This window comes from Helianthus annuus, chromosome 7 (assembly GCF_002127325.2).
Source record: "Helianthus annuus cultivar XRQ/B chromosome 7, HanXRQr2.0-SUNRISE, whole genome shotgun sequence".
Lineage (NCBI taxonomy): Eukaryota > Viridiplantae > Streptophyta > Magnoliopsida > Asterales > Asteraceae > Helianthus > Helianthus annuus.
The window spans coordinates 127477264-127502559 of record NC_035439.2 but is presented as its reverse complement, the minus strand read 5'-3'; the positions used below and the strand labels follow the sequence as shown (position 1 = coordinate 127502559).

Sequence of the window (25296 nt, the reverse complement as noted above, 5' to 3'; positions counted from 1 at the left end):
GACTATTTCTACTTCTAGGGGTACAAATATTCTTTAAACTCTAAATGAAGGGTGACGTATAATATCACTCGACACAAACGACTTACTAGCTCCGCTATCAAATAGCACATATGTAGGCATTGAATTTAACAGGAATATACCTGAAACAACATTCGGGAGAATCTTGGCCTCTTCGGTGGTTATTTGAAACATTCTTCCCTTAGCCTTGGGTGTCTTATCCTTCTTCCCTTCTTTACTTGCCCCATGTTGAAGCTTTGGGCACTCCACTTTAATATGTCCTGTTTGGAAACATTTAAAGCATGTCCTTGAAGGATTGGGGCACTTGTAATATGGATGCCCTTCTTGCCCGCAATTATAGCACCCTTTCTTACCCATTAAACATTCCCCCTAGTGGAGCTTCCCGCAAGTCTTACACCGGCGAGCTCCACCCTTCACATTCTCCTTCTTGCCGTGATCGTGTGACTTCAGCTTCTTCGACGGACTCGGGTTGGTACTTTTCTCTGTGTTCCTCTTTTCTCCTTTTCCTCATGTCGCTTCAACTCAATTTCTCGATCTCTAGCTCAATTTATTAGTTCTTCCAATGTTTCGTATTTTGAAGGAGTAATGAGTTTCCTGAATTTGGATTTCAACATGTCATGGTACCAATTGATCTTCTTCCGTTCCATTCTTGTTAATTCTTCACAAAACTTCATTTTGTCAAGGACGGTGTTGGTGATCTCATCTATGGTCTCCCCCTTTTGCCGAAGACGTAAGAAGTCTTCTTGGATTCTATCAATTGCCGATTGTGGGCAATGATATTTCAAAAAAGGGTGCCTTGAACTCTTGCCATGTCAAGGATTGAACTTTGTCTTCACCTACTTCCTTGCTATAAGTATCCCACCAATCCTTTGTTTGGCATTGTAGTTGGCCCGTGGTAAACATTACTTGGTCTTCCTTCTCACAGTGGATTCTCACAAAGACACCTTCTATATTCGAGATCCATCCCTGGCAAACTATCGGGTCGATTTCTCCGTTGTATGGCGATGAGTTACACGCCATGAAGTCTCTATAGGTACATCTACGAGACCCTTTCTTACTTTAAATTTCACCCAACCACTCTTTCAATCCTTCTAGCTTGTTCGTCATCATAGTTTCAACAACTTCTAGCACACAGCTTTCTACTTCTTGAGCCATTTGGGGTATATTGGCTTGTATAGCCTTCGCTACTTCTTTCGCGACCTTGGCGTTAAGTTCCTCTTGACGTGTTATATCATCAACATTCGCTTCATTCTCGTTTGCCATCTACAAAAACATTCTAGATCAATACCATTTCTTATTCATTCAATTTAAACTTTCATTCTTACTCATACATTTATCATTCTTCTTTCAAAATACTTAACTCGTTCTAACGTTCTGAATTTCATGACATTCCTTCCGTTCATTCTATGTGTTAATAGTCTCTTACGACCACATACTACATGCTTTCTACCATAAGGTCAGAGAATCCGATAAAATTCGCATTCGTGACTTTCTAACCATACACATTTACATTTTCAAGACACTTTGATGTGACCCGAGTAAACCTTAAGGGTCCTAGTAACGATATGGTGCGTTTCGGGAGTTTAACTAGGTGTCGGAACGAGTTTGGGGGTGCAATACCAAAGATTAACAAAATTAAGCATCCAAACACTACTGGTGGCGTCGGTGACGCCTCGTGCATCTTCGCGTCATCAAGGAATGGCGTAGGCAGTAGTATAGGGTGTCGGGACAAACGGGCAGCGTTGGCGACGCCACAGGGGCCGTCGGCAACGCCCCCTCTGTGTTACCAATGCTGTTTTCCTGTGTTTCAGCTTGTAAGACTAGTTTCCAAGCCCTGATCCAACCCGAACTGACCCATAACATCCTGTAACATCCCGTAACACCCCGTAACATCCCATAACATCCCGTATCATTATTCGTTATATGAAATTCTTAAAATTTAAATACACTTACTTGATTTGCGCCTCGGAGCAAACACACACTATGCATGAGCTTTCGGTTTGAGTTTAAGTACCTCGGTCTTTGTACTTGAATCCCTCAAACCTTGGCTCTGATACCAACTTGTAAGGCCCATTCGCACACGGGTCTAAAAACGCATAATATAAACGTACTAACATTTAACAAAAGCTTTTGCCATTCATTAACATGTAGAAACCCAACATTTACAATCAAAACCTGCCTACTTAAAAGTTTACAAGTAGCTAACATGCTAACATGATAAGTTTTAAACACAATTTACAAACGTACGACTAACTTAAACATAACTACAAAATGTTTTGACCCTTTTGAAATGAAACGCAGAAACATGATATGCGGGTGATGTGTTCGTTCCAAGCTTGGCGCCACCTAACACGACGATCTACCTACAACCATACCAAACAAATTAGTTACATCGTAATGAACTAACATAGAATTCGAACCTTCCATCGAACGTAATAATAATCCTTTCATTTACTTTCATTCGATCATACTTTCTACCGGGTTTTGATGTTGAATTCCTTCAATTTTCTATATCCGGTTCGACACCAATTCCCAATTCATACATATGTCATTCTTACTTATTCGACCCGTATGCATGAATCGAACTTCCATGTATTTTCTTTTAACAAAATACAAACTTATATTCTTAACATAAAAATGTAACATAAACATTAAAGCTACTAGTACTTATAAGTATAAGAACTTACCTTTGTCGTGCTTCGCTTGTGATCCGGAATGGCTTATGTCTTCTTTCTTCACTCCTACAATTTACAATCAATATACTTTAATCTTATGTCTTCGTTTCCATTCTTTTCTCAACAAAATTGAGTTAACAATCTATCATTTACCAATTCTAACCATCTAGCATTATATACACATGAGATTGTCTTTGTCATATAAAAAACTTTATTCAAGGCATTTCATCAAGCACTTGGTGTGCGTACCACTAGCAAAGCATAATGTACATGTATTCTATGCACATTCCTTCTAATTCATATCTTGGATCATCAAATCAACTAAACATAACATTCATTCTATATCAATTTCATTTATCAAATATTCTACTACATACACATTCATACATCAACATTGTACTAATTTTGCACCTACATGATCATCATACTTCATCATCTTATCACTACAAGTGGGTTTTGTTTCAAATCATCAAGATGATCAATATCAAGCATAATTCATCTCCTACATGATAATTCCAACCAATATTCATACTTATTTCCATATAATTTCACGGATTGATTACAACCCACTTCATGAAAGATCATCAAAACTTACCATATGTTAGAGACACTTAGATGTTCAAGAATCTCAATACATGCATTCAATTTCAGTCCTAGAACCTCTTGATTTGCTGAATTTCTTGTTGTTGTTGAAGGAGAAGGTTTTCTCCTTCTCTCCCTCTCTCTCGTACGATACACACACACTGCACTCTTTGTTTTGTTTTTAAACTTTCATTCAGTTATACACTTTCAGCCCCTGTAGTTTCATTTGTTATTTATTCAAGCACAATCTTTCATCCCTTCTACACAAGAGTCATTCTACTTAACTTAGTTAATCAACTAAAGTTATTATTTTACATACTAAAATATTTAAAGGCATAATAAGAAAAATTACGCATTTTTGGGGGTGTTACAGGCAGGTATCACTAAATTCCATTGTTGTAACCATACCCGATTTTTTTTTATATTTTAATCCCATACCCGTCGGGCTTTGGGTATACATGGCCCATATGTTTCGGGTATACTCGTCAGACTCGGGCTTCTTTGCCATCTCTACTCCCCCCTCTTTCTCCTCCACCACCGTAGGCCACCACAACTGTCGCAACGCCACCTCAGCCACCGTAGGCCACCACCACTGCCACCATCCGACCCCATCGGGCCACCGCCCTCTGTCCACCGCCGTTGCACACTGCCAGTGTCTTGCGTCTCCCGTTCGGTTAAACGAATTTGATTTATTTTTGCATATAGATGTCGTGGTGCACTGGCGAAGTATAGTGGGTGCCCGAGGGTGCACCCGCCCACCCCAATGTTTTGGCTAGAAGTGTATAAGTTCCGGTTTTTCGTCCAAAAAATTTAAAATTATATAGGATCGCCCTCTGATTATTTTTCCTAAATTGTATATCCTAAATATTTATAAACTTTGTATATAAATGATGGGTAGTTTGGTAAATATACACTTTGTTTTATTTGGAACTATTATTATTTGACCTGACTTGAATCGAATAGCCAACCCGACCCGAAATATAACGATAGGAAAAAAATTTGGGTCCCATCACTTTACGCCCCCTCGAAACTTTTGATCAAGCTCCGCCACTGTCGTGGTGTTTCGGGAACTTGTGATCAGGCTTACTAGTAGAGCCGTTTGTCGGATCCATCATGTGGGTTCTTGGTATTCATAAAAAATTATAGCTCTAAAGCCACTATGGTTGATTTATATAATTATTTGAATAACTCGTAACTGGATCACTGGTGGGGATATTGTTTATCCGTTTTGTGTTTGTACACACTTCCGCTTTTGATTAATAATAAAATGTTATTATAATTAGATTATAGAACTATATTTTATAAAATAAAAAACAAATTAAACAGATACCCAAATTCCCTACATACATATCATTTATCCAAGAGTAAAATGCTCGGATAGTCCTTGTGGTTTGCTCAAATTTCACCTTTAGTCCCTAACTTTTTAAAATTACACTCTTGCTCCTTGTGGTTTGCTCAGTTATTACTCTGATAGTCCCTGAAGCGGATGAAGGTTAATTTTCTCAGTTAAGTTAGTGTCAAATGACTATACTACCCTTACTTATTAAAAAACAATTATTAAAACAAAAATTCAACTAATATTGTTTTTGGGACCCCACCACGGCACCACCTACCAACAATTCATCTTCAACCTCAGTCAACCACCACCCCAAACCTCATCTCTGCAACTTTACATTCTTAATTATCTCTCCCATCCTAGTCCGCTTTCTCTCCTCTCTGTCACACACACTGACACCAAACACACACACACACCAACTTCCTTTTTTTTTCAAACGTAAACCATTCTAGGTTTCTATTTATCCCCTTTCACCATTAAAACCCCCAAAATATCCCAATTCCTCACGCCATCCTAACAATCATGCTCACACATGCTATTTGAGCCTTTCTACACTGCAAATTTAACATCAATTTCATCGTTTCTCACCATTTTCCAAAGCAATTGCTGTAATGACTCATCTGTTTTAGATTTTTTTCCTCTTCTAATTGAAGACTTGTTTGACAGTTTAAGAGAAAGAAAAAAATAAAAGGTAAACAAATTTCTTGCTTGTAATTGAAGACAGTTAAATGCTTATTTTGATTTCACTTCTTTATCCTTACATAGATGTAAGCGTTAGATTAAATTTGAAGTCGACTTGAGTTCGCTAGGCGTGTTTTTTTTTTTTTTTTTTTTGTCATTCGTTGAAATTTGCATTTGGTATTTAAAATTTTGAGTAGTTAAGCAACGGTGTTGATAGTTGAATCAAGCAAACATTTTATTCTTGTTCCCAATGTCATCATATGAGGTCCAAACAATACTCCCCTCTCTTTCTCTGAGTTAATTTATAGCGGTGGTGGAGGGTAATGTCGTAATGGTGGTGGTGATGGTTGTCGGCGTGGTAGAGGTAATGGTGGTGATGAACTGCAGATTTTGTTTGATAGAATGAAGAAGAGTCGAGGGTGGGGCCCACCTGAGTTTAAATGATTAATTAGTTTCTTTTTAGTGTTTTTATAAATTTTTAAGTAAGGGCGTTTTTGTCATTTCACAATCACTTAACTGAGATAACTAAGATTCATCTACTTTAGGGACTATCCGAGTAACAACTGAGCAAACCATAGGGAGCAAGAGTGTAATTTTAAAAAGTTAGGGATTAAGGGTGAAATTTTAACAAAACACAGGGACTATCCAGGCATTTTACTCTTTATCCAATCATGATCTTGTAAACCAAACTTTTCTAGTAAAGCTTGCCACCGTTCTTCAAACGTAGTTGGCTTGATGTACACATTCCATACCAGACGATCTAAACATGTCTTTATATCAGAATTACGTAAAAGATCAGCAACAATCTATTAAAAATTATGTTAACCAAAACAAATATTAAACTTCTAACAAAAAAAAATTGCACAACAAAAAGGTTATAGAACAAAGTGAGCTTTTTCATTATATGCCACATACAAAGACGGTGTCGAGCCTATGTAAAGACTTGTGAAATAGCTTAGCTCATGGACGAATCCGATCAGTTAAAACCAATTTGGGTCGCTTGGAATGAGCTCTCAGAAATGATTCAAGGAGCCAAATGTAGGACTCAATAGTTTCACTATCGATCAACCCTGAAATCCTTAATCACTACACATCTTTCAAGTACAAGGGTTTATTAGTTATTAGTATAAAGTTAGTTATATGGCGGTTAAAAGGTAGTTATATGGCGGTTACAAAGTTCAGGGGCTGTTTATGACATTTCAGAAGTTGGTAACCACCACCCTAAAGGGTGCGAAACCCCTTGGGTGGCACCCATTCACAAATCGCAGCCATACAAGGATGAAGGGACGCGACTTTTGGATCTTAGAGACGCACCTCTTCACGTTTAATTACAACCACAAGATCTAGAGATACATCCGTTCATGAAGTGACATGTCTCTACACTCGTACCCATTAGATTAGTATAAATGGGGATAGATAGTTTCATTTTTAATCATTCCATTGTATTCAAATTTCAGTATTCAATAAAGTTACGTTTATCATTTGCGATCTAGAGATCAAAGATCATTCTGGGCAACAATTGGTATCAGAGCATCAGGCTCTAGGCATCGCAGGGAATTCGCGATCAGGTTTTATTATTTTTTTCTCAATTCGCAAGTTAGTTTTATTTTCGGTTCAGGGTCGAACCAGGGGTTAGGAATCTAGGGTTTTGATTCCGGGGTTTAGTGCGAATTAGATTGATTGTTTGATACGCGTTGGGTTATACGTGGGGGTTAAGGATTAAAGGTTTGTTGAAACCAAGAAAGATAAAAGTTTTTGAAAGTGAAGATTGTTCGGTCGGAAGACATGTTAGGAGCAACCGACCAAACTCACAAATTGTAATTCAAAAAGAAGGAAGTTCTTTTTCCCAATTCCAGTGTCCTATTTTGAAAGCAACAAACTATACGGTTTGGGCAATTCGCATCAAAATGATTTTGGAGCGAATGGACTTTGGGAAACGATTGAACCAGTAGAAAATACGCAAACGGATGTTAAGAAAGATAAGGCGACAATTGCTTATCTGTTCCAAGTTATACCGGAGGATGTTATATTGCAAGTTGCAAGTTGTAAAACTGCAAAGGAAATTTGGGAAAATCTCAAGACAAGACACATTGGTGTTGATCGGGTACAGAAGGCTCGTTGGCATACACTTTTATCAGAATTCGAGTTAATGCAAATGAGGGAAGATGACACTATAGACTCCTTCACCGCAAAGATAAATAATGTAGTTACTCGGGCAAGCGAATTAGGGACAACACTGAATCAACCGACTCTGGTACGCAAACTCCTAAATGTAGTGCCAGATAAGTTTACTCAGATTGTCGCCTCGATGAAACAGTACTCCGATCTAGAAACAATGATGCTAGAAGAAGCGGTCGGAAGGTTAAAAACGTTCGAAGAAAGACTTAAGCAAAAGAAAGGAAGCCCAGGAGAAAGTCAAGACAGGTTGATGTTTACACATCACGACAACAACTCAGGCAGAGGAAGACAGTTTGGAAACCACGGGCGTGGCAGGTTCAACCAACCGCGTGGAAACTGGCGAGACAATAAAGACAAGCAAAGCACTAAGTATGAAGGATCTTCGTATAGACCTAGAGGTGGAAGGTCTAAGAATTGGAGGAATATTGGAAGAAACCAAACAGACATAGGTAAGATCCAGTGCTACAAGTGTCAGAAGTATGGACACTTCAAGAAAGACTGTCCTGAGAAAGATGTTGTACAAGAACATTCAAATCTCGTCGAGGAAGACGAAGCACCCGTATTGCTAATGGAAATACATGAAGAAAAAGTTGTTCAAGAAAGGGTTCTACTAAACGAAGAACGCATAGAACCAGCAAGTTACGCCACAGAAGATGAAAGTCTATGGTATTTAGACAACGGGGCCAGCAACCACATGACAGGAGTGCGAAGTCACTTCAGAGAATTAGATAAAAAGGTGACATGGCAAGTTCGGTTCGGTGACGGGTCACACGTAGAAATTAAAGACATAGGTTCAATACTGCTGGAATGTCTGAACCAAGAACAGAAGATTGTTTCTCAAGTATACTACATTCCAAGTCTGAAAAGCAACATATTGAGCCTCGGACAACTTACAGAAATTGGTTGCAAAGTAGTAATGGATGGAGACTTACTAACAGTCTGCGATAGAAATAGAAAGTTACTAATGCGAGTCAGGAGAATGAGGAACAGGTTGTACAAAGTAAAGTTGAAGATTGGAAGGCCAATCTGTCTGCTCTCAAACACAGAAGATTTAGCATGGTTATGACACACAAGGTTAGGCCATTTACACTTCGATGCTATTAAGGAAATGACTCGAAAGAACTTAGTACATGGAGTTCCTCAAATAAGTCATGCCAATCAAGTATGTGACGCATGCTTATTAGGAAAACATAGTAGGACACCATTTCCAAACCAGGCGAAATTCAGATCTTTAAGACCTCTGGATTTAGTCTATGGAGATTTGTGTGGTCCTATATCACCACCAACACATGCTGGGAAGAATTATATATTTCTACTTGTAGACGACTGTACTCGCTACATGTGGGCATATCTACTAACTTCCAAGGATCAAGCATTCAAAACTTTCAAGCAGTTCAAAGAAAAGGTGGAGACAGAAACTCGAACCAAGTTAAAAATGCTAAGGACGGATAGAGGAGGAGAATTCACATCGGCTGAATTCAACAAGTATTGCAAAGACAATGGCATAGCAAGATAGCTTACAGCGCCATATTCCCCACAGCAAAACGGAGTAGTGGAAAGAAGAAACAGGACGATGTTATCAACTACTCGAAGTATGTTAAAGGCAATGAACATGCCACAAAATTTCTAGGGAGAAGCAATAAGACATACGTTATATTTATTAAACCGGATTCCAACAAAGGCTTTGGTAAACAAGACCCCGTATGAAGTATTGAAAGGAAGAAAGCCGAATCTGGAACACTTAAAGGTCTTTGGCTGCACAGCATACGCTAAGGTATTACCACTTCAACAAAAGAAGTTAGATGATAGAAGTGCACCTATGGTTTACCTTGGAATAGAAGAAGGATCAAAGGCATACAGATTATATGATCTGGCGAAGAACAAGATATGTGTCAGTAGAGATGTAAAGTTCATGGAAGGTCAACCATGGAACTGGAATAGCTATATGGAAACGGTAGATTCAGGGAATCCCTAATGGACAAACTTTGTCATTCAAGAAGATGACAACCCACCAGAGTTAGAAGAAAATGAACCAAGTAGTCCTAGTAGTAGCGGGCCACATCATGATGATTCAGGAGTAGATCAGACAGAAGAACCAAACTCTTATGTAACCCCGCCAGCACATTCATACAATCAAAACTCATCAGGAAGTTCAAGTAGAATATCAAGTAGAGGTCCATCTACCTCTGAAAGTACAACGGAGAGTATTAGTGACACTCCAGTAAAACTAAGAAGTCTCGAAGAACTATACGAACAGACAGAGGAAATTCAAGTAGATCCACAGGAATTATTACTTGCCGAAGAAGAACCAAGGAATTACAAGGAAGCGTCTAGTGACAAAAAGTGGATTGAAGCAATGAAGGCCGAGTTAGACTCGATAAACAAAAATAACACTTGGAGGTTGACAGAGTTGCCAAGAAATCACAAGGCAATAGGTTTAAAATGGGTATTCAAGACTAAGAAAGATGCAAACGGAAACGTGGTCAGTCACAAAGCAAGGCTGGTAGCAAAAGGATACATACAGCAACACGGAATAGATTTTGATGAAGTCTTTGCACCAGTAGCACGTATTGAGACAGTTCGACTAATGTTGGCTTTAGCAGCATATCAAGGTTGGGAGGTACATCACTTAGACGTGAAGTCTGCATTCTTACATGAAGATCTCAAGGAGGAGGTCTATGTCTCACAACCAGAAGGATTTGTAAAGCCAGGAGATGAAGGAAAGGTTTATAGACTATCAAAAGCACTGTATGGATTGAGACAAGCACCAAGAGCTTGGAATACGAAGTTAGATCAAACCCTAAAGTCACTTAACTTCAAGAAGTGCACTTTAGAGAATGCAATCTATACAAGGACGAGTGAGACTTCTACACTGATAGTTGAAGTCTATGTTGATGATTTGATAGTCACTGGAACATCAAGGAAGGAGATAGATGTTTTCAAATCTCAGATGAAGAACAAGTTTGAAATGAGTGATCTAGGATTGCTAGCATATTATTTGGGAATAGAAGTTATTCAAGCAGGGGGTGAGATAGCCATCAAGCAGACATGCTATATGAACAAGATACTCAAAGACGCTAATATATTATCCTGCAATGACAAAAAGATTCCCATGAATCCAGGAACACAATTAACGAAGACTGAAGAAGGAGATCTAGTAGATGCAACACATTACAGAAGCCTGATAGGTTCTCTTAGGTACTTATTGCATACAAGGCCAGATCTATGTTACCTAGTCAGTCTGCTTAGTAGATTCATGCAAGAACCAAAGGAGCAACACTTGAAAGCAGTGAAGCAAATACTACGTTATATCAAAGGAACTAAAGAGCATGGAATCATATACAAGAAGCAAGGAGGATGTAAGATCACAAGTTATAGTGATAGCAGTTTTGGAGTTAATACAGACAAAGGAAAAGGAACAACTGGTCTGGTATTCTACTTTGGAGAATCACCTATAACCTGGTGTACACAGAAGCAACAGACAGTGGCATTATCATCATGTGAATCAGAATTCATGGCAGCCACTGCAGCAGCATGCCAAGCACTATGGCTTAAAAGACTATTAAGTGAAATTACAGGTTGTCAGGAAGAGAAGATAACACTCAGAGTGGATAACGTTTCTGCAATAGCACTCATGAGAAATCCAGTCTTTCATGGAAGAAGCAAGCACATTGATACACGCTATCATTTCATAAGAGAATGCGTGGAGAACGAAGATATCACTGTGGAACACATAAGTGGAGAACTACAACGGGCAGACATACTAACAAAGGCACTAGCAAGAGTCAAATTTGCTACAATGCGAGAACTGCTCGGAGTTCAAGATCTGCAAAAACTCAAGGATGTTCAAGATTAGGGGGTGAATGAAATCCTTAATCTCTACACATCCTTCAAGTACAAGGGTTTATTAGTTATTAGAATAAAGTTAGTTATATGGCGGTTAAAAGGTAGTTATATGGCGATTACAAAGTTCAGGGGCTGTTTATGACATTTCAGAAGTTGGTAACCACCACCCTAAAGGGTGCGAAACCCCTTGGGAGGTGATGCGTGCTAGTGTGTATATGTTTTAAGTATATATTTTAAGCCCTTTTTACACTTTAGCCAAGTTTTAAATTTATAAAACACGATATTTACTAACACTAAACACACATATGGGCAAGTGCACCCATCGTGGACGTAGTATAGTGTTGGTAAGATACCGAGGTCGTCCAAGGACACAAGAGCTTTTAGTACCGGTTTATCCTCAACGTCTAATCAAATCAAAATGTTAGAAAAAGATTTTTAAACTAAGAAAATAAAACTAACTAAATGCTGAAAAATAAAATAAAAATAAAAACAGATAGACAAGATGAATCACATGGATCCGACTCGTGTGTTAGTATAACCTTTGATTATTTTCGCACTTTTACACTTGTTTAAGAGATTATCTTAGTTATTGTAGAAGGCCCCTCTTTTGAAGGCGACGTTACCCTCAACCCAGTAGTTTGAGTCAGCAAGGATACAATCCTAAAGGGTCGGATTATTGAAAATAATTAATTAAGTTATTAATGCAAATTATGGTAGGCCCCTCTTTTGAAGGTGACGTTACCCTCAACTAAGTAGTCTGAGTCAGCAGGGATACAGTCCTAAATAGCCGGGTTATAGTATTAATAGTAGTTAACTTATGAGGGGATCAAAGAGTTTGGATCCCCGACATCCAATACCTTTGGGTATTGAAGGAGGTCCTACTAAATTTGACCAAGGTCCCTTGCAGGACCTCTAAACGCTGAACAAGGGCAAGACCCTTACCAAACCGTTCCCTTAACCCCCGACCAGGTAGCCAACATACCTCCATATAGACCGTGGAGATATGAATGGTGAAAATATTTTATTTTATATAGACAGTAAAATAATGCCAAGACACCACAGACAAACGATAAGGAAGAATCACCTTCAACATAAGAAACTAGTTATTAAAGTCATTAATACAAAACCAATTAAAAAGTGCAAAAGATTAAAAATAAAAAGTATTATACTAAACACTTGTCTTCACCAAGTGATGTAAGAGACTTAGGCAAACATGGCCTTGATTGTCAAGAACTCTTACGATCAATCTTGGATCCCGAGACGACTCACACACTCTATGATGGACAATGGATGATGGTGGTGGATGATGGTGTTGTGATGGTGGTGGGTGGTGGATGAAGTGTGAGAGAGGGGGTGTGCCAAGGGATGAGTTGCAATGGCTCCAAGCACTCCTATTTATAAGCTGAACAGAAGCCTGGGCATGACCCCATGTCCGCTGGGCACGGCCCCATGCCCGTCTGACACTATCTCTCCTCATTAATTGTAATTCGCAATTACAATTAATGCGCCTGCAGTACTTTGGGCACGCCCCCGTGTTCACTTGGCACGGCCCCGTGGTGAGAAATAGAAGCTTCTACATGTTTGTCTTTTCTACTGCTTCTTGGGCACGGCCCCGTGCTCGCTGAGCACGGGGCGTGTTCAGTCTTCTGCCTTCTCTGTTTTGCTTGGGAGGATGCTGTCAAGGGGTCGGGCAGTCCACTATTGTTCCCTTTCTTGTATTTATGTTAGATTTAGCTGTCTTTTTTGCTTCTTTTGTTAATTTGAGCTCATTTAATCCTGAAAATACAAAAGGAAGACAAAAATACACTTTTTCCAACATTAGTACTTAAAAAGGGTTAGTTTTATGCCTCATTTGATGTAATTTATATGTTGCATTTTACACACATCAAATATCCCCACACTTGAATTTTTGCTTGTCCTCAAGCAAAACTCTTTAATATGTGGGCTTACATTCCCAAATGGAATGGGTAGAAGAGAAGGTTTTGGGCTTGTCATAGAGTGTCGGGATTTTCCAAGATTGTTTAGGTTTTATTTTTACTTATTTACAATCCTATTTGTCATGATTTATTAAAAACTTTTCATAAGGTAAATTATTTATTAAGGCATAACATGCCTTTTTAAAATTCCATTTATATACAAGTTCACATACCTCACGGGAGAAATCACTCACACTCGGCCGAAGGTGTATTTTTAGTGAATCACTCGAGAGCGGCATGGAACTTATTCCTACCATAAGCTTGCCAAGCAATCAATCCTCCTCCTTTTTAACTTTATACCTTTGTAAATATCAAGAGAACTTTTTGGGTGAAGGGTTAGGCTTGGGCTAAAGGTGGGTAGTTGGGTTAGTGGTTAGTAGAAAATGGCAAAAAGCGTAAAAAGCGTCGGTTTTCGTAAAACATTTTGTTTTTGTGACTTTTTATTTTCAATGAAGTATTTATTCAAACAAGCTTTTGTTTGAGGAGCTTTATTTGTTTATTTCTAACTTCATTGTAAAATATATATATATATATATATATATATATATATATAGGGGACCGCTAAAATGAGAACCAGCTCCAGTTGTAAGAACCATGAGAACTAATATTATCCAATAACAAGCTGACATGTCATTTACCCACATGGCTTTTCTGAAGGTTAATATGGTAATTTAACCCCCCTTCCCTTTTCAATCAGCCACCGCCCCCCTGTCATTTCCGTTTTCCATTTTTCGATTTGTCAGAAATAATACGAATAGCACTGTAGATTTTATTGATCCCAATGTTTTCCTTCATTCTTTATATAACGAAGCTCTACTTCTTGAATCACCCCACACATTCACCTTCTGGCCTTTTCTTTTCTATCTACCAATTCCTAAAAACCTCCTTCATCAATCACCCCCCTTCACTGGAGAATCCCAAACCAAAATTCAAAAACACCCAGCAAAATGTATAAACCTCCGAGTGGCGACTTGGAAGGAGAAGTCGCCGATGCAGATAATCTTATCATTTGCACCCCACAACGGGGATCAGGAGCGGGGATTGATGTCGAAGGCACTCTGTTTCTGGAGCAGTTTGCTCTCTCTGGGACGCCGGTTACTGTGGGTGTTGAGCGAGGATCAAGTTCTGGTGGTTCGCGGACTCCATTGATGACCCCAAACCAGGCAACAGAGGTAACCCATATCCCGTTCAAAACCTTAATTTGACTTTTCTTAATTTTTTTTTGGGAACTGACTTTGCATAGGTATCAAAGAAAAATAAAAAGCGGGGGTTGAATGATGGGGGTTAACTTTATACTTGCTCACCCTCTTATGTTAATTGTGAAAATTAGTTTTTGCATTTTTTGATGTCAGTTCACCCACAATTCTTTTATGTTGTATTTGTTATTCCTTTTTTTTTGTATACAAACAGATGTTTTTTGAGAGTGGGGGGTTGATTTTTTACGTTCAGTGTAAAAAAGTAGTTAATTGTTGGTCATCATAGATTTTTTGTTTTTGAAAAAATATAAACACATGGTTTTGTGTGTATTCTTTTTTTGCTGCTGCACCCCCCACCCAATATTAGTTTTTTTATTGTAGTCGGCTTTTTATGACTGAGGTGTATAAAATTTTTTGGTGTGTTTTGTTTCGCAGACCACGCCCCAGAGTCAGAGGACGAGTGCTTTTCCTAGTTCACTCCAAATGGGACACGCTACTGGTGCCCAGCTGCTCCGGAAAACATAAAACCAAGAATCGAGGCCGTGTTTCAGCAATGGGAAGACGTCCCGGAGATGTATGACCTCTACGCAGGTCACTGTGGGTTTTCAACTAGGCTTGGGACAATTAAGCGAAAGAAAGGAGTTATCACGCACCGGTACATTGTTTGTTCCAACCACGGGAAGCCGCATAGCCAGAATAGGGACTTCAATAGCCTTGACGAGACATCGCTGAAGATAAGGCATGCCACTTTCCGTGTGTGTGACTGTAAAGCTTGCATACGTGTGAGGTTTGATGAGTCATCTGGTGTTTGGGTGTTGTATCACTTTGAAGAGAACCATAACCATCCTATGGTCCCATGGCATAACAGAGATCTAACGAAAAAACGCCGGAAGCTTGATTTTTTTACTAAAGAATTCATCCATCGAGCAAGTCTTAGCAAGGTCGGACCGTCGATGGCACATAGGCTACAAGTTAACCTTAGGGGGGGCACCACAACGTCAAAGGGACGGCTGATGACTTTCGGAACTTTGCATCAAGGGTTCGCATGTTCATTGGTGACAGGGACGCACATTTGGTGATCGAGAAGATGAAAGATCGGGTCAACCACCTGCCGAACTACACCTTTAAGTACAGCGTGGAAAACGGCGAAATTCGACACATGTTCTGGGCGGATGAAATTTCCAAGGTCAACTATCAGGCTTTCGGCGACGTCCTCGCATTCGACGCTACTTATCAAACCAACAAGTAAATTTTCACAGCCTTCAAGTTTGGGTTTATATATATATATATATATTTTTTTCATTATATATCTTTTTTCGAAAGTTTCAACTGGGTTAATCGCGTTATAACTGATTGACGTCGTACACACAGGTACAATCTGATCTTCGTTCCGTTTACCGGGGTTGACAACAACAAGCGATGCGTCACTTTTGGAGCGGGGCTATTGTTTTGTGAGACAATTGAGGCCTACACGTGGCAGTTAAGGGCTTTCCTCGACACGCACAACAAGCAGCCCACCCTGGTGCTAACTGACCAAGACCCGGCCATGCGGCAAGCAGTGGCTGCTGTGTTTGATCGTTCACTCCATCGCCTGTGCATGTGGCACATCATGAAGAAACTACCTGCGAAGGTGGAACTGTCGCCCCTTCATGTCTTTTTCATTTTTATTTCTATACGAGATTCTTTTTGTTGGCTGAACTAATTTATCTCATTTTTTTGGCATTTTTTTCTTTCCAGATTACAGGAGAGGTCGCGCATAACACTGAATTCAGGGCTGCCGTTCACAAACTGGTGTGGAACATTTATATTAAACCGGGGACATTCGAGAGGAGATGGGGGAAGCTTCTAGAGAAGTATGGGCTTGAAGGTCACGAGTGGCTGAGAGACATGTACAACATAAAGGAGATGTGGGTCCCGGCATACTTTAGAGAAATCCCAATGTCATGTTTGATGAAGACTACGTCCCGGTGCGAGAGTTCGAACTCTACGTTTAAGGTGAGCTCGTCCTGGGCGAACACCCTTGTCCAGTTTTTTTTGTGTTATGACTCCACGATGGAGTCCCAACGCTATAGGCAGAGGGTTGGGGACTTCAAGGCGGATGATCGCGCACACGACTTCAGATCTGGTTTGGCGATAGAGAAGCACTGCGCATTATTGTATTCCCCGGCCATATTCATCGAGGTCCGCAAAGAGATCCTGAAGGGCCTTTTACACTGCTATACTATCGGGGTCGAAGTAGTCGACGGGAGAAAGGTTTATACTGTTACGCATTTGGACAAGCGTTCCGATGTCGTCAATGAATTCACGGTAATGGCCCCTCCCCGTTTTTTTTCTTTTCAGTACCCGCTTTTTTTATAACGTGGGTGTGTTTTCCGACATGGTGCAGGTTAAAGTGGACCCAGTCGAGGACACTACAACATGCTCATGTAACCTTTGGTGCCGTATTGGATACCTTTGCAGGCATATATTTTGCGTATACCGGCAAACAAAGGTGGACGAAATCCCGGCTAAGTATGTGGTTAGTCGCTAGGGACGTCACGTGTTGCCGAAGTCGGTTTTCCGTGTAGAATTCAGGTATGGGGTAGACTTGTCTCCGGTTTCGTTGACCAGGAACACCCTAGTGGACTGCTTTTCTGAAGCGTTTGAGGCTGTGATGGGCGACCGGGCAGCGATGGAGGATTTCGTTGAGAAAATCAAAGGCTGGACAAAAGAATTCAATGATGATCGACGTGGTAAAAGAGTCGCCGAGGCAACAGAGTCACAGGTTATGGCTGATATGCTAGGCGTGGTGGTGGAAGATGAGGAGAGCACCCCCGTTTCCTGCTCCAATCCTCAAGGCGTACGCAATAAGGGATGCGGGACAAACAAACGCATGATTGGGCCGGGTGAGAGGGCAGTCCAGAACCACCAAAAGCCCAAGCGATTGTGCAGAACATGCAACCGATTTGTAACCGGGCATGACTCCCGCAACTGCCCAGAGAAACGCAAGACTGCAGAACCTTAGACCTGGGGCTGAAGGGGGCGGCGTGACGGGGGGGTTCCTTTTTTTGCAACGGGGGTTCACCTTATGACTTATGTGGTGCACGGTTGGGTTGACGTGTCTTTTTTGTTGACCAGCATGGCTGTGTTTGGACTAGGTAATAAGTTTTTGGTATATTATATCTGTAAGTTTGGTATGACAATTAATGTATAAAGCAACCCCCCCCCCCTTTGTGGTATGGTTAATAGTACTTAGTTTATGTTTTTTGTGTGTTCTCGTAAAAAGGTTAACGTAAAAATTTTGCCTAAACCGTTAAAAAAATATAACGCTAACTTTTTTTACGTAAAAAGGTTTCCGTGAAAAGGTAAACTAAAAAAAGGTTTCCGTAAATTTTTTACGTCAAAAAGGTTTCCCGTGAACTTTTTTACATGTAAAGTTCTTGCATAAAAAGGTTTCCGTAAAATTTTACGCTAAGCAGAAACCACTTAAAAATGGGTTTCCCGTAATATGTAAAAAGCAAAAAGGGTTTCCGTAAAAAAGAAAACTTTGTAATTCGCATAACAATACAAAAAGTTTTACGTAAACGGTAAAACGAAAAACCTTAATATGTTTTGCGTATTCCTTAAAAAGTTTTAAGTAAAAATTTGCGTATTCCTTAAAACGTAGTTTTGCGTAAAAGCAAAAAAAGCTTTTCCGTAAAAAGTAGATCGTAACCCATAAAAGGTTAAAGTTAAAAAAATGCCTAAAAACGTATAAAAAACTTTTTACGCTTACCGTATATCTGTAAAAGTTTGGGCGTAAAAAAGTGATACGAAACCTTAAATTTAGCACATGCACCGCGTTCCATTTTTAGTGATAAAAAAAAAAACAATACAGCACATACACCGCGTTCCATTTTTTACGGTCCAGGCAATTTTTATCATTGCTAAAAAAATAACATTACAGCACATACACCGCGTTCCATTTTTATTAGTTGAACGAAACATTTTACAGACACATACGTTGCATTTTAATGCATAAAACAAGACACTACGAAACAGACATCGGTTACAAACGAAGTTTTAAAAAAACACAACACTGCAATGGAACACATGACACATAAAACACCCTAGCGACCAAACCCCACATGCACTACACATCCAGCGAAACGCTTGAAAACCATTTTCACCAATGGCTAATCCAAATCAGAGTCGCAGTCCGCGCCCCACAAAAAGAATCCCGTATCCGAACCAGCCGCTGCATCCTTGGAACCATGATAGGGATCAGGATCCTCCCCTTGGGTCGCCTTAGGAACCCAAACCTGAGTCATTGGCTGCTTGCCCTTTGACCTCTCGCTTCCACCCACAGATGGTGGCGTCCTGAAAGCAGCTCCTTGGGGAGTACGAAAAGCAACTCCAACAAGAGGGGGCGAAGCAAAACGGGCTGGCGGGGAACCAAAGTTCCCACGAACCGGCGTAACGGGCCCCGGCGTGCTCAAGGGGGCAGAAGGTGAACCGAACCGGGGAGCCGGCGAACCAAAGGCTGTTTGCGGGGGGCGGCGGGGGGTCGGGGGAGACCCCGTGGCTTGCCTGGGATACCAAGCCAAATCTGGTTCCGAATTCATACCCAGTCGGCGACGATCCCATACTTGCACCCCTGAGACACCGTCTTCGCGCTGGATAGGGAGCCAAATAGTGTCTGGGTTAGACACCAATCCCGTCTTGCTCCACACTTGCACTGTTTTGGCTTTCGCATTTTGATTGGGAGGTCTTGGTGACGAGCCTGGACAGAAGGTAAACAAAAACGTTTTTTTAAAAATAAAAAAAAAATTAAATAAGCGACGCGCTAAGACAATGTAACACATGTATGTTTTGTTAGTTCACCTCCGGGGGGGACAGGTTTGCGTGGGCGCCAAACTTTCCGGCCATCTGCCATCTGCTTTTCCTTTTTGGTTGTTGAAGTCGGTTAGTGGATTTAGAGAATGTCTTTTTGTTCTATGGTTTGGGATGAAAAACAACCTAATTCGGTATACTATATATAGAGATACAAACAAAGGAAGGTGACAAGAGGAGTTGTGCTTTTTTCTCCAACTGCACTTATAGATATTCCTGACCTTTTTGGTGCATGACACTTGACCCTTGTGCAGTTATCACTTCAACTCCAAAGGAAAAAATGAGTGGTTCCAAGCCCATTACTATTTTTGACTAAATGACAAACTAAGAAAAGATGTTTTGTCCAATTCCAAAACACCTCTCCTTACAGACATACCTACCACTTCCCTTTTTGTGTGTTTACAAGTTGAGTGTGATTATTGATTTTTATTATCCTTTTTTTTCCCACAGAATGTATTAAGTTTTAAAGAAAAAAATTCACGTTTAATCGATCCTATAGAATATGAAGGTTTTATGTTTGCATTTAATGATTTTCGTGTATGTCTTACCGTAAAAAAAAGCTTTTTGCGTTTCACATAAATAAACGAAAAGGTTTTTACACTCTACGTTAAAATTCCTGGAACATTTCCCGGTTTTTATGTTGCCACATTGAAAAAGGTATACGTCCTACATTATGTTGGTTCCTGCTGATTTTATACGTCTTCTATAAACTTTATAGGGAATACGCAAAACATATTAAGGTTTACGGTTTACCGTTTACGTAAAACTTTTTGTAATGTTGCGCAAATTACAAAGTTTACCTTTTTACGGTAACCTTTTTTTACGTTTTACATACTGCACACATTTTTAAAACGGTTTATGCTTGGCGTAAAAAATTTACAGAAACCTTTGTACGCAAAAACTTTACAGGTAAAAAGTTTACAGAAACCTCTTTACGTAAAAATTTTACGGAGACCTTTTTTTAGTTTGCCTTTTCACGGAAACTTTTTACGCAAAAACTTTTACAGGTGTAATTTTTAACGGTTTCCGCAAATTTTTTACGGTTTACGCAAAAACCTCTTTACGCGATGTTCGTCCTTTTTTTTTCGCAAAAACTTTTTTACGGGTTATGTAACTTTTCATTTTTAATTTTTTACATGAAAGCTTTCGCGAAAAAAGTTTACGGGAATTAACTTTTTTACGGGTTACGTAACTGTTTATGTAATAGTTATGCTAGTGTAAAAATTTTACAGAAACCGTTTTTATGCAAAAAACTTTACAGGTAAAAGTTTACCGAAACCTTTTTACGTAAAAATTTTACGGAGACCTTTTTTGTGTGTACCTTTTCACGGAAACTTTTTGTAAATGTTGCGCAAATTACAAAGTTTACCTTTTTACGGTAACCTTTTTTACGTTTTACATACTGCACACATTTTTAAAACGGTTTATGCTTGGCGTAAAAAATTTACAGAAACCTTTGTACGCAAAAACTTTACAGGTAAAAAGTTTACAGAAACCTCTTTACGTAAAAATTTTACGGAGACCTTCTTTTAGTTTGCCTTTTCACGGAAACTTTTTACGCAAAAACTTTTACAGGTGTAATTTTTAACGGTTTCCGCAAATTTTTTACGGTTTACGCAAAAACCTCTTTACGCGATGTTCGTCCTTTTTTTTTTCGCAAAAACTTTTTTACGGGTTATGTACCTTTTCATTTTTAATTTTTTACATAAAAGCTTTCGCGAAAAAAGTTTACGGGAAGTAACTTTTTTACGGGTTACGTAACTGTTTATGTAACAGTTATGCTAGTGTAAAAATTTTACAGAAACCGTTTTTATGCAAAAAACCTTACAGGTAAAAAGTTTACCGAAACCTTTTTACGTAAAAATTTTACGGAGACCTTTTTTGTGTGTACCTTTTCACGGAAACTTTTTACGCAAAAACTTTTACAGGTGTACGCTTAGCGTAAAATTTTTTAACGTTTTACGCAAATTTTTTACGGTTACCTTTTATGGTTTACGTTTTTACCTTTTACGCAAAAAGCTTTTTACGGGCATTTTTGGGCGATGTTCGTCCTTTTTTTTTTACGCAAAAACTTTTTACGGGTTATGTAACTTTGCATTTTTTAAATTTTTACATAAAAATTTTCGCGAAAAAAGTTTTACGGGAATTAACTGTTTTTACGGGGTACGCAACTGTTTATGTAACAGGCTTTACATGAACCTTTTAAAACTATTGTACGGTTTACGTAACTGTTCATGTAAAAAAATATACGATTGGCCCTTTTGTACGTATAACTGTTTACGTTATTCCCCGAATTTACATGCTCGTTTTAACGTTTTACGCATACCTTTTGGAGTTTACGTTTTTTACCTTCTAAGCAAGAAAATTATTTCGGGTTACGTAAAGTTTCGATTAACCAAGAAAGAAACAAAAAAGGAAAGGGAATTTTTTTTTAAAACCACCCCCTACTGGGTGTTTTTAGTCAACCAACATGCGGTTGTCCTAGTGACCCACAGAAACACATCTGTCAATCGTCCCAAAACAAAAAAGTCATTGTCTAAGCTTGCTAAAAACCACCCCAAAAGACGCCCAACCCATAATACCCCCATTCAAAAAAAAGTGACTGGCTAACATGTCAGAACAATGACTACACAAACTGCAACCGACGTCGAATGACGTCGCCATATTTGTTCACGGGGGACAACATTATCTCCGCAGCATACCTTTTGCGTAAGTAATTGCACTGGACTTTTTTCCGCGCCCCGTGGACACTAAACCCACAGAAGAAACTTCGCCTGGAACCCACAAACTGTTCCATATGGCGCATTGCGAATATGCCGGACTCAACAAACGGCGCTACAATTCTGCGGGTTGTAGACCATGGAAGGTCCTCGCGCATAATGAGACTCGCTTGCATTGCTGTCACTTTGGGATGATTCACCAACTTCAAGTAATCGACGAAAATATCTTTCTGCGGGCAAGGGGAAAAAAAGTCAGACGTAACACGACCTGAGCTTTAATTATACCAGAAAGGACAAAAATACAATATCAGTACTAGGAAAAAAAACATGCAACACATACCACTTTAAACGGTGTTGACTTCATGATATAGCTGTCGTCATCCCTTAACAATGCCCCAGACCCCCTGTCGCCCAAGTGGTCAACGAGGTGTATGCACTCGGCCTCCAAATCAAAAACTACAAGGTAGTAGTGGTCTCCCTCTAGCATTGTCACAAAGACCATGTCGAACGCTCACAGGTCCAGCAGGTGATGTCGCCCGGCCAGGCTACTCTTGAGCCCACATTCAAACGCAGACACGCGACCCCCATCAGGGTCTGTCTCCAAGCTTAACATCCAGTCAACCTGCATAATTTTTTATTTATTTTTTTTTACGGCGTAATTTTTTTTTTTACGTTTTATTATTTTTTTTACGGCATAAGGAATACGCAAAACATATTAAGGTTTTCGTTTTACCGTTTACGTAAAACTTTTTGTATTGTTGCGCAAATTACAAAGTTTTCTTTTTTTTACGGAAAACCCTTTTACTTTTTACATATTACGCACATTTTAAGCGGTTTTATGCTTAGCGTTAAATTTTACGGAAACCTTTTTTACGCAAGAACTTTACAGGTAAAAAAAGTTCGCAGAAACCTTTTTACGTAAAAAATTTACGGAGACCTTTTTTTAGATTACCTTTTAACGGAAACCGTTTTACGTATAAGGTTAGCGTAATATTTTTTTGACGGTTTAGGCAAATTTTTACGTTAACCGTTTTATGGGTTACGTTTTACTTTTTACAGAAAAAACCTTTTTAGTTTTTCGCGAAACTACGGTTTAATGAAAACGTAATTTTTACGGGGAACTTTTTGCGGTTCAGGCACAAGTTTTTACGGTTCAGGCATAATTTTATGCCACCATGCTTCGGCCCCTAGCTGTATGCGGGCTGTTTTACTTTTGTACTTTTTTTATTTTTTATTCTTTTTTGCTAATTGCGTACGTTTACTTTTTACAGTTGTTGTTTTACCTTTAAGAAAACTTTTTTGCGGTTTACACTAAATTTATGTTTCACCCCTTTAACTTATTTATGCCAAACTTTATACGGAAAACATTTTTTAAGGTTTACGTTTTACCGCTTACGTAAAAGTTTTTTGTTATGTTCGCAAATTACAATCTTTACTTTTTTACGGTCCCCATTTTTAGTTTTTACAAGTTATGCACATAAAAAGTTTTTTTTTTACAATCTATACCTTTTTACGGAACCCTTTTTTACTTTTTACAAGTTATGCACATAAAAAAGTTACTTTTTACAACTTATGCACATAATTTTTTTTACGGGCATAATTTTTTTTTACGGCATAATTTTTTTTTTTCCTCTTACGGTTTACGTAAAAAAGGTCTACTTGTGTTCTGCGAAAATTTGTAAAAAGGTCATCTCAACAAGGATTGTACGTTTTATGTGGGAAAAAAGGTGTACGCTTAACATCTTACCACGGCTGTGTGGACGCTAAACAAGCGTCTAGGCATCCCGGGGATTGAAAATTTTGGGTCACCGTTGAAGACGTGCGCCCATGCATCGACTATTGACCCGGCTACATTGCTTCCAATCTCCAGGGATTGAAGGGCTATAGTTTCCACCCGTGCCCCAAACATGTCTTCAAACATCACATATCTACGGGGCATGAACAAGAAGGAAAAAAAAAGTTTACAAATTAAAAACGGGGAATTTCCAGAAGTTTTCATATCAGGTATGTTTCCTAACAAATATCCGACCGATAGGGTTCTTCATAAATTTATTTTCGATTGGGTAACTTACGGAAAGTTATCGCATGCATCGTCCGGGTTGACCTGTATGGATGGATCACTGCGAAAAAAAAAACACATAAAAAAACCCGCTTATCCGAAAACATAAAAATCATTTTTAGACTTGGTGTAAAAATGGCGACACGAGCGCGGCATAATAAATCGTGGTTGTTTATCTTTTTTACCTCTCGGTCATTTCAAATAGTGCTTGCTTCAACAGCCCATTCTTTGTCCGCTTACGGAAAAGCCACCGCCATGCCGAAAGTTCCAGCGTCGTGCTTTGTTTTGGGTCTATCTCGACATCATCAGGGTTGGAACGCAAGCGCGGCTTCTCGTGAAACGCTCTGATTGGTCTTGCTTGAATAGGCTCCGTTTGCTTCGGGTGCCCCCCAGTCCCCGTGCGCTTACAGCCCTCTGCCATGTCGAACGGGCCCCGGGTTGCAATAGGGCCCCAGCCGCAGATATCAGCTCCTAAACGTCTTCTTGCACCGTCGGTGCCGCCCGCACCACCACTACGTACGGAACCCGATCCGGCCTCATTACCTGCTGGGTGGTGGGGATTACACAGGAAGAAAACAGAACGAGAGACAAAAAATTAAGATACATAAAAAACAAACCATTCCCTACGTAGCGCAAGGAAAATGAAAAAAAATAAATAAAAAATATTAAACAAAGGTGATAAGAAAGTGATTTGTTTTTTATACAGTCACGGCGCACGTACTCGAGTTTTTCCCGTTTGGCTGCCGCTCACAAGGCACACTCTGCGATATCCCCAGACTGAAACTAGGTTGGCTACCCGACGCAACATCAACCTTCGTAGGGGCCTCACCTTCGCGCACCCATGACTTGAAGCTTAGAGGGCTTCTGACAGGGCTAGATATGGTGGCCGACACGTCCAGATCATCCGAAGGCCCGGGTCCGAAGTCAGTCTGGACACCTGCTACTGGTGGGTGGTTTGGCACAGGTTAAAAAAAAATTAAAAAGAAAGGACCAAAACGAAAATAAGAAACATAATAGCACCCCACGGAACGTACCAGGTGATTTTTCGCCTGCTCCCGCGCCACACGCTACTTCCTGCGAGATCCCCAAGCTAAAACTCGGCTGGCTACTGCCCCCCACCCGGCTTCTGCTACCGTCAACACCTACGGGAGCGATAATAAATAGTTAACACATGAAGG

General features: G+C 39.7%; 1 protein-coding gene and 2 long non-coding RNA genes across 4 annotated transcripts; 1 reads left to right on the top strand and 2 right to left on the bottom strand.

Annotated features, from left to right (window-relative positions):
• Positions 1 to 14239: 14239 nt before the first annotated feature.
• On the top strand, positions 14240 to 17492 carry LOC110882631 (protein FAR1-RELATED SEQUENCE 5-like). Its single transcript, XM_022130608.1, has 7 exons — positions 14240 to 14464; positions 14703 to 14722; positions 15551 to 15733; positions 15860 to 16118; positions 16226 to 16795; positions 16875 to 16948; positions 17063 to 17492. Exons 1-7 carry the CDS (start codon positions 14240 to 14242, stop codon positions 17490 to 17492), a joined length of 1761 nt encoding a protein of 586 aa, XP_021986300.1.
• A 4252-nt stretch (positions 17493 to 21744) lies between these two features.
• Positions 21745 to 24509, bottom strand: LOC110882633. Its single transcript, XR_004862656.1, has 4 exons — positions 24304 to 24509; positions 23807 to 24179; positions 22400 to 22681; positions 21745 to 22262 (listed from the first exon to the last, which is right to left on the bottom strand). It is a non-coding gene; the product is annotated as an uncharacterized LOC110882633 (long non-coding RNA).
• Positions 24510 to 24530: 21 nt separating this feature from the next.
• Positions 24531 to 25264, bottom strand: LOC118480419. Of its 2 annotated transcripts, none has more exons than XR_004862654.1 (3): positions 25153 to 25264; positions 24840 to 25061; positions 24531 to 24661 (listed from the first exon to the last, which is right to left on the bottom strand). It is a non-coding gene; the product is annotated as an uncharacterized LOC118480419 (long non-coding RNA). The 2 variants fall into 2 exon arrangements; XR_004862655.1 differs by having other exon boundaries at positions 24550 to 24664.
• Between the last annotated feature and the right edge of the window lie 32 nt (positions 25265 to 25296).

Bases quoted from the DNA above. Each gene is read 5' to 3' on its own strand.
- LOC110882631 (XM_022130608.1), top strand. From the start codon at position 14,240: ATGTATAAACCTCCGAGTGGCGACTTGGAAGGAGAAGTCGCCGATGCA. The intron at 14,465-14,702 runs GTAACCCATATC...GTATACAAACAG, and splicing joins CCCCAAACCAGGCAACAGAG to ATGTTTTTTGAGAGTGGGGG. The intron at 15,734-15,859 runs GTAAATTTTCAC...TCGTACACACAG, and splicing joins GCTACTTATCAAACCAACAA to GTACAATCTGATCTTCGTTC.